Source organism: Apus apus, chromosome 2 (genome assembly GCF_020740795.1).
Source record: "Apus apus isolate bApuApu2 chromosome 2, bApuApu2.pri.cur, whole genome shotgun sequence".
Classification (NCBI taxonomy): Eukaryota; Metazoa; Chordata; class Aves; order Apodiformes; family Apodidae; genus Apus; species Apus apus.
Genome location: NC_067283.1, coordinates 152577919 through 152594809, shown reverse-complemented (window position 1 = coordinate 152594809; position 16891 = coordinate 152577919). Strand labels below are relative to the sequence as shown.

The 16891-nt window shown below is 39.2% G+C and overlaps 1 protein-coding gene across 2 annotated transcripts in view; it reads left to right on the top strand.

Annotated features, from left to right (window-relative positions):
* TRAPPC9 (trafficking protein particle complex subunit 9) overlaps positions 1–16891 on the top strand; it is a 485651-nt gene that overhangs the window by 72410 nt on the left and 396350 nt on the right. For both annotated transcript variants that reach the window (XM_051612453.1, XM_051612451.1), the window contains 2 exons: positions 1911–2074; positions 8617–8769. In XM_051612453.1, coding sequence (XP_051468413.1) covers positions 1911–2074; positions 8617–8769 — 317 coding nt within the window. The remainder of the gene's footprint in view (positions 1–1910; positions 2075–8616; positions 8770–16891) is intronic.

Below are 16891 nucleotides of genomic sequence, written 5' to 3'. Positions count from 1 at the left end.
GTTTAACAGTCATTCCTCTCAGTAGCTTTTGCCCTTGTATCCTTGATCCCTTCTGAACGTTTTGCATTAGGATGAAAAATACAGTCACTCTCTGCCCATCTGTTGTGTTCTGCAGTCCTCCTTCCTGTTCTAAAGACTTCATTTATATTCACTGTTTCACCTTTCACATTGTGAATTTCTTTCAGGATCTGCTCCCATGAGCTTTTTGCCCTCAGCTGCTCACTCAAATGGCATTGTCTTAGCTCCTTTATTAGTTCTTCCTAGCAAAGGTCAAGGTTACTGCTCATTTCTCCTTTATCCATGACATGCTGTCGCAGCACTGTCCATATCTACTATTTCAATAATCAACTGGTTTGACACTTTTCTTGCCTTCAAATGAAATACTTGATGCTCATTTAAACAAATTCCCATGTTTCTGAAGCTTCAGATAACCATTCATTTTCTCTAGCACATATAACTCGTAGAATAATTTTTGTTTCATCTGTAAGTTATTTTTACAATATATTGCTCCAGGAAGTGTAGCTGTTTATGCTGTTTATGATTCCTTAACAAAACAGTTGCTGGGTGAATACCTGCATTAAAAAGTCTGTGCAGCTTATCTGTCATTAAAGGTGTTTTAAACTTCATTCCATATATAGAATCACAGAATGGTGAAGTTTGAAGGGACCTTAAAGACCATCAGGTTCCAACCCCCCTGCTATGAGCAGGGACACCTCCCACCAGACCAGGCTGCACAAGCCCCATCCAACCTGGCCTTGAACACCTCCAGGGATGGGGCTTCCACAGCCTCCCTGGGCAACCTGTTCCAGTGCCTTCCTACCCTCATGGTGAAGAATTTCTTCCTGATGTCTAACCTCAGTCTACCCTATTTCAGTTTAAATTCATCACCTCTTGTCCTATCACTGCCCTCTCTGTTGAAAAGCCCCTCCCCAGCTTTCCTGTAGCCCCTTCAGGCACTGGAAGGTGCTCTAAGGTCTCCCTGGAGCCTTCTCTTCTCCAGGCTGAACAGCCCCAACTCTCCCAGCCTGTCTCAATAGCAGAGCTGCTCCAGCCCTCTGAGCATCTTGGTGGCCCCTCTCTGGACCCTCTCCAACAGCTCCATGTCTTTCCTGTGCTGAGGGCCCCAGAACTGTACGCAGAATTCCTGGTGGGGTCTGACTAGAGCAGAGCAGAGGGGCAGAATCCCCTCCCTGGCCCTGCTGGTCACTCTTCTTTGGATGCAGCCCAGGATGTGATCTATTGCATATTTTTGGGGTTTGGGAATGCCTAACAGTGTGAGATAATATATCATCACTTGTGAGTACTAAGGTTTCATCTCTTTGTAGCTGTTTCTCCCACCAGTTAAATTTATTCTGACATTCGTAGTTTTTATGGGCTGATCAGAGCACAGCCTGGACTTTAGGATCTCACAGATGACTTTCCCTCTGGTTTCTCCTATGTACTGCTCAACTTCCTGTTCTCCTCAGTTTTGTGTTTTATTATTTTTATTTTATATTCAGCTCTTGAGACTCATTGTTACTCCACCCTAGTGTTCCAACACTTGTTTGATCAGATACCACTATTTTCAAGTTTACTCATACTAATGACCTGCTCTTCCTTTTGTTCTTTTCCCTTACATTTGTTGTTTGTTTTTTTTTTTTTTGCAGCAATTTTTTAACAAGCTTTCACAGTTAGGAATACACGTTTGGTATTGTTTGAACTCTTACTTGTCTTATGCATAAATTATCAGTGTTTGTCTGCAATGGTTATAACATTTACCCTGCAAAAAAAACAAGAATGGAAAATGAGATCCAACACTTTCAAGATTGCAGAGCAGTAGTTGGAGTCTTCAAAGAACAGTTGATAGAAGATAGTAAGTTGGACAGGACTGAAGATGTTTATCATAGTACTTTGTGTGTCACATTTTGCAGGTCTGCTCATACACTTCAGCCTTCTTCAGGGGATGAAATCTCCACTAATGTGTCTGTCCAGCTTTACAATGGAGAGACCCAGCAGCTCATCATCAAGTTGGAAAATATTGGAACAGAACCTTTGGAGAAGCTGGAGGTCACAGCAAAAACACTTAACACTAAGGGTGTGTATACTGAATAATAATAATAATAACAACAACAGTAATAATAACAACAACAATATTATTATTAATAATAATAATTTAGGAATAATAAAGCTCACTTTTTCACTGATAAAAGGGGAAGTGGTTGTGTTATGCTTCTTCTAGGTCAGTTTAGAATAAATATCACGATCCCTGTTAAGGAACTGTAATCTTAGAATCATAGAACTATTTAGGTTGGAAAAGACCCTTGGGATCACAGAGTTCAACCATCATCCCTACTCAAATAATTCAGTTTGATTTTATTGTAGGAATATAGAGATGAAAGAGGATGTAAGAAAATGTAGAAAGAAAATGGAAGAAACTGTAGAACCATCAGTGTGTGCAAAGATCACCTGTTCTTTGGAAATCTGAATTTTATTTTAATGTTACTAGGAAAAAAAAAATAAACCTGAGGCAACAAGTAGTAAAAAGCAAGAATATTTGGTCGAAATTAGTTTCTTCTTATGTCTAAATAAACTGATTAGTTAAGTACATAAATTACCATTGGCAGTAATTTTATCCTACTCGAGGGAGCAGAAGTAAATAAGCCTATCTCCAGCTCAGTGAGCAATAAGAAAAAAAATGGCATAAAAGACTAAAAACAACGCAATAAATAAAATAAGCTCTTGTGAGTTAAAAGAATATTGGAAGGTATGGAAGAAATATAGTACAGCTCATGCTTCCAGTTACTTCTCCTTATTGAAAAGTAGCCTGATAGGTGAATCTTGGTTTTGTTTTGTGATGTGTTTTATAATTTTTTTGTTTGTCCTCGTTATGAAAATGATGTTAATTACATTAACAGAACTACAGGTGACAATTAAGGTAATATTTACTTACAACAGAAATACCTTATTTTATTGCAGGTTTGATTCTGTCAGTGCCAGAGTATTGAAATGCAATGTGAGAGCTGCTGAGTTTTGTTCATTTCAGTATTCCAGCTCCTGATTTTTTTTTTTTCAACAGAGCATACTCTTCTCTGCAGCCTGAGAGAACAGCAGTTGCCAGTCAGCTAAGAATAGGTTTTCTGTCTGAAATTTGTTGCTAAGAATAATTTTAGAAGCTGAAATGTATGATGACTTGCTTTTCCTATTTAATTCCAGTGTGCTCCTACTCTTCTGGGTGCTCTGTGTATGGAATGAAAAGAGCAAATACAGCACGTGTGTTAAATGGTGATGTTTATGCAATGAAATGTGTTAAATAGTGGAATATATGGGACTCTAAATCAGATTAATCAGACTCTTAGTACATAACATTACACAGTTAATTGGTTCAGAATTTTCAAGTAGAGACTCTTGTCAATTTTAATGCCATCAGCTTGGATTAAAAACGATGGGGGAAAAGGAGAAAAGTTGATACACTCAGCTATGAGCTTCATCTTTTGTTTCTCTGTAGAAAATGTTTATAATGAACCCTCTTTGTGTACTTAGCAGTCTCTTAGATGTTATTAGGCATGGTAATAATTGTCTTTATTTGAAAAAGGAAGATTTGTGATGAGTAAATTACAAATATGCCTCCTCATCAGGATGCAATACTTAAATCACCATTTTGCAAGCTCAGAAATGAGGGGTAATTTTGAGAAGGACCGAATACTTTTTGTTCTGAGAGTGTGAGAACCATGCAGTGAAGAGAAGTCTACTTGGGCAGGGACCTCTGGAAATCATTTTATCCCATCTTCTTTAGAAAGCAAAGCTTTGGATTATGTTATCAGGGTCCTGTCAGGCCCAGTCTTCAGTTTCTTGCATTGCCTGCTGGAAGCAAAACACAGTTCTGTATGTGGAACTGTATGCTCAGGTTGAACCATGTTGTTGCAGCAGAGTTAATTCTTAAATATGAAACAGCAGGGATTTTTAAATGACTCTGCTGGGACTGTGTCATCAATCACTGACAAATGTTCCCCATGGCAAAAAAACTGATGGTCCCCATTAAGCAGGTACCAATTATGTCGTTTCAAATGTGACTGCATGCAGGTCTGGCAAAGGATGGATCTTTGCCTTTTTAAGTGGACTCTTTCCCATTTTTGTCCATTTAGTGGGCTCACTGCACAGCATGACATGTGACAAAGGATTCTGGTGATCAACAAGGAGCTAAGCTTTGTAATGCCAGCAGCTCAGTTTGGTCAGTGATTTTACAGGCATGGAAATAATGTGCATACAACATGAAACCATCTCCAACAGCAACACAGACTCTTCACTTGATATTTCATACCTAGTTGAGAGCATGTGCAGATGCTTTGGAACTACCTGGTGTGCATTGAAAAGTTGTCTCTTGGATGTTCTTGACTGTTCCTCAGCTGAAATGTGCCTGAGATTTGAACTGCTGAAGGTCTCCTTAAAAGCTGTTAGGCATCTTCATCTGCCATCACCACAGCTTGCCTGTCAACTTGGGAGCCTGTGAGAAGTTGTTCTCCAATTTCAGCCAAATACAAAGAGCTTTTCATCAGCCTTGGTTTCACCTGATTTTCTTTGGTTCTTTTAGTCTTGGCACTTGCTCAGAAGTCTTTTGCAGCTGCTGTAGGAGTGAGCAGCAGCTGCACACAGGGAATGGAATGGGTTGGTGAAGCAAAATCACTGATCTTTCCTAGAAGTGATTGACCTCTAGAATTTAAACATGGAGAAATGAGTTCACCTGCCTAGTTGTAGTCTTCCCATGGGCTTGGAACTCATCTGCTTGTGATCTCAGCTTTTAGCTGTGCCAGACCAGACATGAAACATCTGCTCTGAAGTCCAGGTAACCCATTTTAAAAAACGATGGAGTAGTTTTTTAAAGGTAAATAAAATAGATCTATTTACCCTTACCCCCCCCCTCCCCACCAGAACTGTGAAGTCTTTCAAACTGGAGTTGACGTATGTTCCATAGTGGGTTGTGAATGCAGGCAGGCTTTTCTTCATTAGTTCAGATGTCCTGGTGAAGATACAACCTGCAGCCTTCAGAAGTTCACTACCAGCTGGACAGGGAAGTGCTTTATCTGTTTTAATCTGATCTCCTACTAGTTTTACCAAGTGCTCCCAATTCCCATACCAGGGCACAGTTCTGCATGCATTTTATCTGCCACCTTTGCAATTTTTGTGAACTGAACTATCTTCCCCTACTCAACCTTTTGTTCAAACTGAAGGGTCCCAGCATTTTAAATCTCCACTCACACGGCACCTGTTCCACCCCTGAAACATTTTATTTACCCTTCTTTAGAATGTCTCTACCTCTAGTATTGTCGTCCTTGCAGTGCAGAAACCAGAATTGCAAATAACACTTAGGATATGAGCACACCAAGGTTTTATGCAGCTGCAAAAATGTCCCCCCTCCTCTGACTTGCTCTTAGTGTCCTTCACAACAATGACCTGCATTTTTTTTGGGTTTGGGTTGGTTTGGTTTGTTTATTTCCCCATCATTGCTGTTCACTAAGCTGATGATTCCAGGGGACCATCAATGATCCCTCTAGAGTTTCCTTCCGGGTTTGGAACTGCCAGTTCCAAGTTCAACATACCAGGCATGGCTCATCATTTCTTTCCCTGAGATTGAATTTTTTTAACTTTATATGTGTTGAGATCCATCTTTTTGTCTACCTACTTGATTTTGTGAGGTTCTTCTGAGGTTCTTGCCTTTGACATTATAACTTTCTTAATTATTTCGAAATCTAGTGTAGATTAACTTTCTGGAAATGAATCTGATCAAGTGGTGAATGTAGTTTGCAGAACAACTTAATGCTGTCAGCATGGTTGCTGAAAGAAATGTCTTTGTCTATGCTCTTGTTCTATAAAGCATTTTAGTCTAACATTTTAGCATTGCTAGTCTAACTTGAATTTGTTCCTTTAAAAGTAAGTAGTTCTTAAATGAATCATTTTATGGTTCTGTTTGTTCACTGGTTATCTGAAGAGCAAATAATTTTGTGAAAAATGGCAACAGGTCCTAATGCAAGTTGTTCTCTACAACAGCATGAATCTGTGGTGGTAGGGACGTGCAAACAGATTACGGCTTCTCATAATGGTTTTACTCTCTAAAGCTAAATAGTTGAAGAGTTAAATTATTTCAGTTAAATTTCAGTTGTCTTGTAGGTGATAAATTAGAGAGTATCTGCAAGGGCTACTCTCACTTGGAAAGTGTTTTTTCTCGTATCTTCAAATAAATCTCCTACTTAATGAAAATACCTTTTGAAAGCTCTTTGTTCATTAAGCTGAAGATACACTCAGGTGCTTGGGATGTGTCATTCTTCTTTGCATACACTGAGGAAGAACATCCCTTTAGCATCTTATATTTTTACTTAACCAGGAAAAGGGTACAGAGGTTGCTGTAGTTGTTAAGTTACTTGTTTTCTTGAAAACAGATATAGAACAGTGATATGGTTACAGCTAAATCATTAGATGAGATGGAGGTGACTTTAAGGAAATAATTATTAGGAGGATTTTTTGATTTTTGCCTCTTCTTTCTTTTTATGATGAAGTCTATAATATTGATTTGATGTGGAAAGACAATTGATGGTCTGTGAGAAAATGATAGCTCAGACAGAGCAGCTATTGTTTAGGTAGAAATTAATGGAAAAATCACTTTTTCCCCTTCCCTAGCTGCAGTTGTTTCAGTGCAAATCAACCAAGTTTAGACTGGAATTTTAATTAGTTGTCTGTTTTTTTAAAAAAAAATCCTTAATTCTAGATGGTAGTTGTTGAGGCAGCCTTCCCACCCTGTTTTCTCACAAATAGATCTTAGGTGATGGGTTTGGAAAGGCTCTGACATGGCAATATACTAACTTGCTCTTGAATGGAGTAGCCTGGTGTGAAGTGGAGATGAACTGTGACTTTCAGTGGTCCTCATGTCACGTAAAGCAGTGCTGAAATGGTCTTTAAATGAGCCTTTAGAAGAATTCTTCAGGGTCCCTTGAAGATCGTATCCTTCGCTACAATAAATTAATAAATATATTTTTAGGATTATGCCAGCCAAACCATGATGCTTATTTTCCATATTAGTAGACTTCTCTGCAGTGTTTAACATTGTATGGTCTTGCAAATATTAGACTTTACGGTGGGTTGACCCCAGCTGGGACTGAAGCCCCCACCCAGTTGCTCACTCCCTTCCCCCATCCTCCCCCTTAGCAAGGTGGGGAAAAGAACTGGAAGGGCAAAAGTGAGAAATCTCATAGGTAGAGATCACAGAATCAGAGAGTTATTGAGGCTGGAAAAGACCTGTGAGATCATCGAGTCCAGGATATGACCTAACACCACCACATCAGCCAGACCATGGCACCGTGCTATCATGGCAACGTGGTGGGATGAGTCGCATGGTTGGAGCGCTGCATCTCTTGAGAAGGGACAGACAAGGCAAGGGAGGTGGTGGAGTGACATGATATGGTGAGGAGTGCTTTGACTGCCTAGAATTCAATGTTTGACACACCAAGGTGGAGTGTTTGTGGGTAAGGATAAAGGGGAAGGCCAGTGAGGCTGATATCCTAGTGGGAGTCCCTTACAGACCACCCGACCAGGGTGAGACCTTCTTTCAACAACTGAGAGATGTCTCGTGTTCATTAGCCCTTGTTCTCACAGGGGTCTTCTGCTGAAGTAGGATTAATTCACTGGGTTAAGTCACTGTCTTATTGTACCAGTCTAGTATGTAACAACCTCTCCTGTCATTCTGAAGGAAAAATGATTTGCTCTTTTGGATTGCTTCTGCTGGAGGTACTTCAGTGTCCATGACTGCAGTTTTTGGCCTGCTTCACAGCTTGCAGTAACACAGGACTGATTCACCCTGAGGACTTAACCTTCTGCTCCTCTTTAGCTGAAGGTGGATCTTTTGATGTTACAAGAGTAATAAGGAGGCTCAATAGCTGGATAAAGTATCTCAAGATATTGATGAACAGTAAACATTGGGGTTTTTTTTTTACTCATAATACCTCTGGCACTTTAGGCTTAGGGCAGAGGAGCTGGTAATCGCAGATGCTGTATCTCATATGGACCAGTGACATGGAATTTCTCCAAGTATCATGTAACACAAGCTATCCTCTCTGGCATCATCCTTCATATTTCGGTCATGTATACTTTATGCTTCTTAGTTTTGAGAAAGGACTTCATTAAAAGAATGAAGCCAGCAGTCTTCACAGCTTTCTTCATTGTGTTTCAGAATTGTACCCGATTTATTTTAGTGGAATGTTTTGATGAAGTGCTTTTTGCATTCATGTGCCATTTCCTCAGTTGGAGTGTGTATGATTTAAAACCAGATGTACTTTTAGTTGCCTTCAGGTTGCTTCCATGAGTATTGGATGTGGTTGGTTGACAGTGCCTCTTGTGGAATATTTTTCTTCTGGTAGTGTTTTTCTTCACTTAGAGTGGTATTTTGAGCTTTGTGATCTACATGCTTCCAGGTCAATGTCAGTAACAGCTCTAATGTCTTTTTAGTCTTACATTCACTTTAATGTCTTAATTCTGAGTATTTTAGAACATAAACAGAAAATTACAAGTCAGTTAATACTCTCTATAACAGTTATAAACTTTTAACTGCCTTAACACAGGATTTATGCTCATGAAATACTTATTTTAATACAGAGAAGCTGTATGGGGACTTCTTGAGTTGGAATCTAGAAGATACCCTCTCCCAGTTTCCTCTAAAACCTGGAAAAATTGCAACATTTACTGTAAACATAAAAGTGAAGCTGGACTTTTCATGCCAAGAAAACCTTCTGCAAGATCTCAGTGATGGTGAGTTTTTAATTTATCCTTGCTTAGGAGGGTTGCACGTAACTTCTGACAAGCACTTATCCAATTGTTGTGCCATTAATCATATTATAGAATCATACATTGCTAGGTTGGAAGGGACTTCAAGGATCACCTGGTCCAATCTCTACATTTTTAAAATGCAGTGTGTGACGTGGCCTTGTGTTTTCATATCCTATGTTCAGTTCTTGAGTACTATGTTCAGGTCTGAAGCCACCAACACGAGAAGAACATGGAGCTCCTGGAGAAAGTCACAAAGATGATCAGAGGGCTGGAGCAGCTCTGCTCTGGAGACAGGCTGAGAGAGTTGGGGCTGTTCAGCCTGGAGAGAAGAAGACTCCAGGGAGACCTTAGTGCACCTTCCAGTGCTGAAGGGGCTACAGGAAAGATGGGGAGAGACTTTTTACAAGGGCTTGTAGTGAGAGGACAAGGGGGAATGGATCAAAACTGCAAGAGGGGAGACTGAGTTGAGACATTAGGAAGAAATAATTAAATGTGAGGGTGGTGAGACCCTGTCCCAGGTTGCCCAGGGAAGCTGTGGCTGCCCCATCCCTGGCAGTGTTGAAGGGCAGGTTGGATGGGGCTTGGAGCAACCTGGTCTGGTGGGAGGTGTCCCTGCCCATGCAGGGGGTTGGAACTGGATGACCTTTAAGGTCCCTTCCAACCCAAACCATTTTGTGATTCTATGCTATTTGTGTCTAATGCAAAGAAAGCTGTTCACTGAGCCCTCTGGATTGAAAACTGAATTATTGTAACAGCTGTGGGTGTGATAGTCTGACCAAACTTTTCCATCATGAGACCTTGCCCTGCTGGCTTTTTTATCTTTCTTGACAGAGTGTTTTTTCATGTGTGTCCTTTTATCCTTATCTTATGAAGATAGTTTGGAAACATCAGTGGGTGTTAAAGAGAAATAATGTTGATAATTTAGTTATCCAAGTTATGTAGAATTCTTAATCATGGCTGACTGCAGGTTTGCTAGAAGTGTTGTACTGAAAAGTGGGGCACAATTCCCCTAGTATTTGTGCTGTAGAGCAAGTTTCATGTGATTAAACTCATAGTTTCTTTTGAATAATAGAAAACCAAACAACCAAATCCCAATGTATGTTTGTATTAGATTTATCTGGAATTACAAGTGCCAGGTAGTTGTAATAAGGATTTCCTTTTTATAATAAACACACAGTCTCTCTGGAGTTAATTGCTATACTCTGTATTTTTTCAATTGCTTGATATATTTACACTGATTGAGTTAACTTGACAAAAAAAGAGATTCCTGTAATAAAAAATAAAACAAAGAAAAAAAACTCCATTATTTTTTGGACTCTTTCCCAGGGTCCAGTTGCAGGTATTCATTATCAGTATAATTAATCTTTAGAAAAATACGTATTTTCAGTATAGAAAAAAATACACTAAAATCACATGCTTAGCTGATCTAAGTTGAATAGGACTGGTTTCCATGAGTTATCTTGCAAATGCATTTAGACAGAACTGGTATTAATTTTTAGTAAAGATTAAAAGACTGCTTTGTTTTTTCAGTCTCACTGGTGTAAAGTACATAAGTTATAAAAATATTTTAGGATTAGGTGGCAGTGCATTACTTACAGATCCCAGAACTCTAGGCCCTCTGGTACCCTGTAGATGACCTCTCTTTTCCATGGACATTCTAATGACTTATTGTACTTATTAAGAACTTGTCATAATTCAACTCATTATCTATGACACTGTGTGTGGTTTAGGCCAGTTGAGATTCAAATTTTAAATTGAATTTTGGAGACTTAGCTTTGATATGTTGACATATAAGATACATGTATGACATATAACTAGGAAAGAAATGAAAGCCATGGAAATGAGAAAGAACTTGATCAATGTAATGAATATAACTTGAAAAATTATTATAGAAGTCAAAATTGTAAAAGGTAGACATTACTGTCTTTAGTGTCAGTTCTGCTGATTTCACTTCCAAATGTATATATATTCCAAATATATAAATATATAAATATACATACATACATACATATATATATATGTATCTATCTATATCTATATCATCTATATCTATATCTATATATATATGTAATCTTTGTCTCCAAAAAGCTTTAAAGGCACTCAGGAGCTACACTAGCCCAGCAGTTTTCAGATTAAATAAGATATGAATAAATAGTCTATAGAAGGAGAAGATAATGTACTTATTGCTCAAACAGTTGTGGGATTTGAATTTAAGCCTCTGTTTGTTTTTTTACCTCTATCTTAACTTTCATAGGCCCACATACAAGCAAAATCTTTGAACATTTTCACTTTACTTCTGCCTTATGGCTTCTTTGAAAGCTTGTGTGACAAGCCTGGAAGCAATTCAACATTTTCTTGTGCAGTAATGATAAAGGAGTAGAAAGTTAATGTTTCTTTAGGACCTGGGTATCTTTGGGTACTTTGAAAATGTTATTAGAGATGCTTAGTATATTGACATTTTTACTTGCTGCTTTAATTTTTTTATATGGCTTTTAACTTTACAACTATTGTACTTTCTAAAGAGGCAGATGCTGATGTAAAGAACAGCAAAGAGCTAGAAAAATCAATGGCAACTGACGTGACTTTTAATCACGTGGTACTTTTGTCTTTGGAAGACCAGTTTTACAATAATGATCAAAATACTTTTGTCTTTTAAAAGTAATGCCCTTAGCAGGGCATCTGTTACTTTGATCTGTTTTCATTTGCTGCTGAAATTGTTTCCTTTTATGCTGTTTGTAATCAGGACATAATACAGAAAGGATGAATTACTGATGTTTCTGATGATACACTTATCCAATTGGAAAGTAAACTAGGTTATCAATCAAAATTGGTGATCTAATTCTTGTGTGTTGATGGTCTACTGTCTCGTAAAGAAAAATGTTAGATGTTCTTCTAGATTAAAGGAAGGAAAAACACATGAGTGGCTGTACAGGATCAGATCAATGACCGTCTAGTCCAATATCCTGCCTGTGATAGTGGCCAAGAGCAGATGCCTGTGGGAGAACACAAGGAAAATCATGAACATACATGCTACTGTCCTTTGGGCTTTTGGGCTCCAACTGTTGTTAGCTCAGGAACTTCCAGAGCCTGGTATGATATCTGTGGTTTTAGGCATTGCTAGTCATCCTTAGTGGGTTTCTCTTCCATAAGATGGCTTGTTCTCTCTGTCAATGCTGTTCATGGTACAACGTGAAGAAGAGTCATAGCTAAATGGCTTGCAGCTGTTTGCACTTACTGGTGTCCTTCTTGTACTACCTGACTCTTGTACTGCAAGAAACAGGGAACAGTGCATCTCCTCAGCATCGTACCCACAGTCCTGATGCTTTCCTCATGTCATTGTCACAGTTGTCTCTTTTGCAGACTGTAGATTGCTGACTGCCTTAGTTGTCCCTGTTATGGGAGCAGTTCCATGCACTGATAACCCTTCTTGATGCCCTTTTTGATCTCTTTCAGCTCTGTATGTTTGAGGTAGGCTGGAGGCGTTATTTGAAAGGTAATCTGTGTCTTTCTGTAGCGACCTCATGATGCTTTTTATTTTGTTCTATATCACTTTCCTTAGTGTAATGCAGCAATGCACAATTTGTCATTTGATTTTTGGCTACTGCTGAACATTGAGTTGGTAGGTTGATGAACAGCTCCAGGACCTTGCCCCTGAGCAGTAACGATATGCTGAGAGCCTCCTGTTTCACATACAAAATTAAGATTGTTTTTATTTATACTGATTTTTTGGGGCATTTTATTGACTGGACATTAAATGTTTTGTGAGGTCCCAGCTGTGATGTCAGGAACATGCCACTCTGTTGCACAGGCTTCCATGCTGGCAATTGGGTTTCTGCAAATACAGCCTATGTGTGTTCCAGACAACATCTCCTGTTAGAGCACATCAGTTAAGGTTCTTGTCACAATCTGGATTGCCTTGGTTTATTATTTTTGGAATTAATTACTTCGCAAACACTGTGAACATCTGGGAAGCTGTTCTAGAGACACTTCATTAATTAGGATTAAGAAGATGAGGCTTATGTATGGAAACCAGTTGACCTAGATTGAGGGGTTCCCTGTAGGAGATCCTTTTGCAGCAAATGAAGATTTGGATCTCCTGCCCCTCAGGTGGATGGTTCATGGTTCCTGCTATATAAGTCCTGTTTAGGAAAGTCAGTGTGTGTGTTAAACTTGATCCTAAGGTGGATAGATGGCTTCAGGTGATGAAACAGTAAGGTCTCTGTCACCTGGTAAGGTGGCCTGAAGAGGTCAATGGGATGCTCACATTATGTGCATAATGAATTCTCCTTCCCAGTCAGACTGAAACCCAGTATTTTCCTGACACTCAATGGGAAAAGGAACAAGAGCTGCTCTTTCTGGATTGCGTGGTAACTAGCTAGTGGGGAGCAGTCCTTTAAAAAAAGCTTCTGCTACATGGGGATAATGTTTTGCAAAGTTAATTAATTTAGTCTACGATGAGTACTTCATTATGTAAAATGCTAGTGCTCATTCATTCTGTGTATAGGGAACATAAAGACAGGTGCAAGAATATTTAAATTCATAAACTCATCAAAGGAACTAATTAATTATGTGCTAAGGGGAAAGCAAATCCATGCCTCAAGTCTCTCTTTCTCTTCTCTTGCAGAGAAATAGTAGTGTATTTCTAAATGCTGTGATCTTGCATAGTTTTTAATACTGATATACAAGACCATTGTCTTTTTCATACTCACTTCACTGCTTTTCTACTTAAAAACCTTCCTAAACTTACATAGCATATAGACAATGGTTTTTGTTAGTAAGATGCCTGGTTTTGAATTTAAATGTAGTCTTGATAGGTCTTCTGAAAAACTAAGTAGCCTAGAGAACTCATATTAGGGTAATTGTATTACTAGTGATGATAATGAAAGTCTTCAGAGGTATTTCAAGACTATTCTTGGTTGCCTTTATTACATTCAATAATTTAGAATATTTTTTCCAAAATACTTCATTTCTTCGAAGTTTTTTATCTCTGTAGTTTGAAGATGTCAGTTTTCATTCTGACTGCTCTTAATCTGAGTAAACGAGTAGTTTGTTGGTTTTGGTAAAACTACAAATGTTTCACCATTGTGTTACTTTAATAATATTCTTATTTTTTTGAGAACTTTTCTTACACAGTTCTTCTTGAATTCCAGCTCTAGTGCTTATATAAGATGACTTTTTCTCTTCCAACTGCCTTTTAATCTAGGTAAATATTTTTTTATTAGAAAAATAAATAAATTATAATTTGACTGATACACACAGTTTAAAAAACCCACCCCGTAAGTGACATAGGAACTTAGCCTCTATCAGTTGTACCAGCCACTCTACAAACATGCAGTAAGAGGTGTTTCAGGTCCCAGATCTTTACCATGTAAACAGGTAGAGCAGACATGATGCAAATAGTAAAAAATTTATGATTGGCACATACAACCTAATTGACCTGCCATCCTGTTGCACTGCTTCCTTTCTGAGGCACTTAGTTTAGCATCTAATGTAGTGTGCATAAATAATCTCTAGCCTTTGATGATGCATTTCTTTACACTTCATTTGCTCCCTTTCATTGCATTCACCCTTATTCTAAATCTCACTTCCAATTTTACTTCGGTTAGTTCACCAGGAAGCAATCTTGACTTACACTGCACTTGCTATTAATTAATATTGCCATTCTCTTTAAATGTGATGGAGTCTCAGTGAAGTGCTTAGTCTGCTACGTGTTGTCTCTGCCTTCTCCTGGGAGCCAGAGCCTTGATGGAATCCAAGCTTTGCCTGGAGAACAGCTGCCTGGGGTCTCTTGTGGGCTAGTCAGAGATTTTGGAGGCAGAGAAGGAACTGCATCTTAATACTCTTCTGTAGTGTGAAGGCTGAAGTGGATTACATTGCTACTTTTGTGTTATTCCCCTCTTTCTTGCTGCAGACAGCAGGTTTCTAGAATTCCACCCACTTTCAGCAGAATACAAGATCAATTTTTTTATTATTATTTTTTTAATTTTTTTTTTTTTCTTTCTGGGGAAAAAAGGCATATTCTGGTTTGGCAAGCATTTTCTCCTGACTTGAGTTGCCCTCTTTTTTTCTGCATGCTTAAAGTACTTTAAAACTGTCAAGAGTATTCTTGGGAGAGGTTGCCTACCAGAGGCTCTTTGTTTTGGAGTTTCTATCAGGCAGTGGACTGACAAAATAAACAAATGGGTTGACAGGGCATTTGAGTTGTGATATTTTATGCTCAAGTTGTGTGTTGTGCAAAAAACTCTTGATGTATCTCTGGAGTTCTTGTTCCAACCTGTTTCCCCCCTTCCCCTCTCCTCACAGAGGCCCTGCAGCCCCTGCTGCAAGCACCCAAACATGGACACCCCATATGTAATGTTAAGGACATTTCATGGATCTACAGAAAACTTTGCATCCCACGTGGCATCCTATTGCCAGTAGGACCGCTGTGGAATTTGAACAGGCGTGTGTGGTGTCCTGGTTTCAGTGGTAAGGTTATTTAAGGATTTCCTTGCCATAGAGTTTGAGACCACTGTAGTTGTGATGTGCCTCTTGAAGAATGCCTATATTTCTGTCACCTGGACCAAGCCAGTGTTTCTTGTACAACTCGGCATTACAAGGGATCTGTGTCTTGGAATGGGATGGAATCTGTCCCGTTCCAGCTCTTTCTTCAGTGCGTAGTCACTGGGTTATAAATCTGCAGGTTTAACTCCTTTGGTAAATTTCACCTCATTCAAGGTAGGAATTGTGTAGGATTCTTCTGTGTAGCGTGCTGTGAAAGTGGCTAATGAAATTAAATTGACAATTTGCTTAACATTTAAGATGGGAGAGCAAATCTTGGGAAGAGATTTTGCTCTGTTGTGACAGCAGTTGACGGTGATGTTGGAAAGGCAAGCTGTGTGTTTGCAGTTACCATAAAATAAGTCTTGATCATGTGCTGTTACCATGGGAATATTCTAGAAATCAACAAGATTTCAGAGGAGGTCCATGAAAAAGATCCAAGGGCTGGAGCACCTCTCTTATGAGGACAGGCTGAGAGAGTTGGGGCTGTTCAGCCTGGAGAAGAGAAGGCTCCAGGGAGACCTTAGAGCACCTTCCAGTGCCTGAAGGGGATCCAGGAAAGCTGGGGAGGGACTTTTTACAAGAGCTTCCAGTGAGAGTAGAAGGGGCAACAGATTTAAACTGAAAGAAGAGAGGTTTAGATTACAGATAAGGAGGAAATTCTTCACTGTGAGGGTGGTGAGACCCTGGCCCAGGTTGCCCAGGGAAGCTGTGGCTGCCCCATCCCTGGCAGTGTTGAAGGGCAGGTTGGATGGGGCTTGGAGCAACCTGGACTGGTGGGAGGTGTCCCTGCCCGTGCAGGGGGGTTTGGAAATCAGTGATGTTTAAGGTCCCTTTGAGCTTTAACCATTCTATGATTTCTGGAGAGAGCAGAAAGACAATAATTCTTTTTATAGTGAAAGGCTACTGAAGATCTTTGACAGTATGGATTGATGAAAGAAAACTATGGCGAATTTAGCTTCTTCATATCTTTAAACTTCATGAGAGAAGAACTTAAGAAATCTCAAAAAATAGAATCGTGAAGTAATTTAAAACTTCTGGTGAACTTCTTCATTGATGCTCTCCATTTTTCAATCATGTGTTTTCTTCTTCCCTCATTAAGTTCTGCATCTACCAGGGCTTTTAATAGAACATGTTTCCTCATTCAGTGGTGACTAATGTATTACAGAGGAGCTGGACAACGTCTGACTGACCTTGCTGCCTGGACAGAGAACAGGAAAAGCAAAATAATTAAAAAAAACCAAACCAAAACACAACAAAAAAACAACCACTAGCAGGACATTATTTTTTGTATGTCCCCTGACAAAGGTGTGAAGGGGTCAGTAGTTTGAAATATAACACGGTCCCTGGTAGGGGCTCTGTGTTGTATGTAAAGTCTTTGTGCCACAGACTGAAACAGACAATTTGACCGCTCAGTGGTCAAACCTTAGACTTTTTCCTCTCAACCTGAAGCAGAATCAGTGTTTACTTGTCTATCCTACCTCCTTTTGCAGCTCTGATGATCCTTTTGCTTTTTCTCTTCCCCAGAGAAAAGATTTAAACCATGCTTTTTTTTTTTTATCCT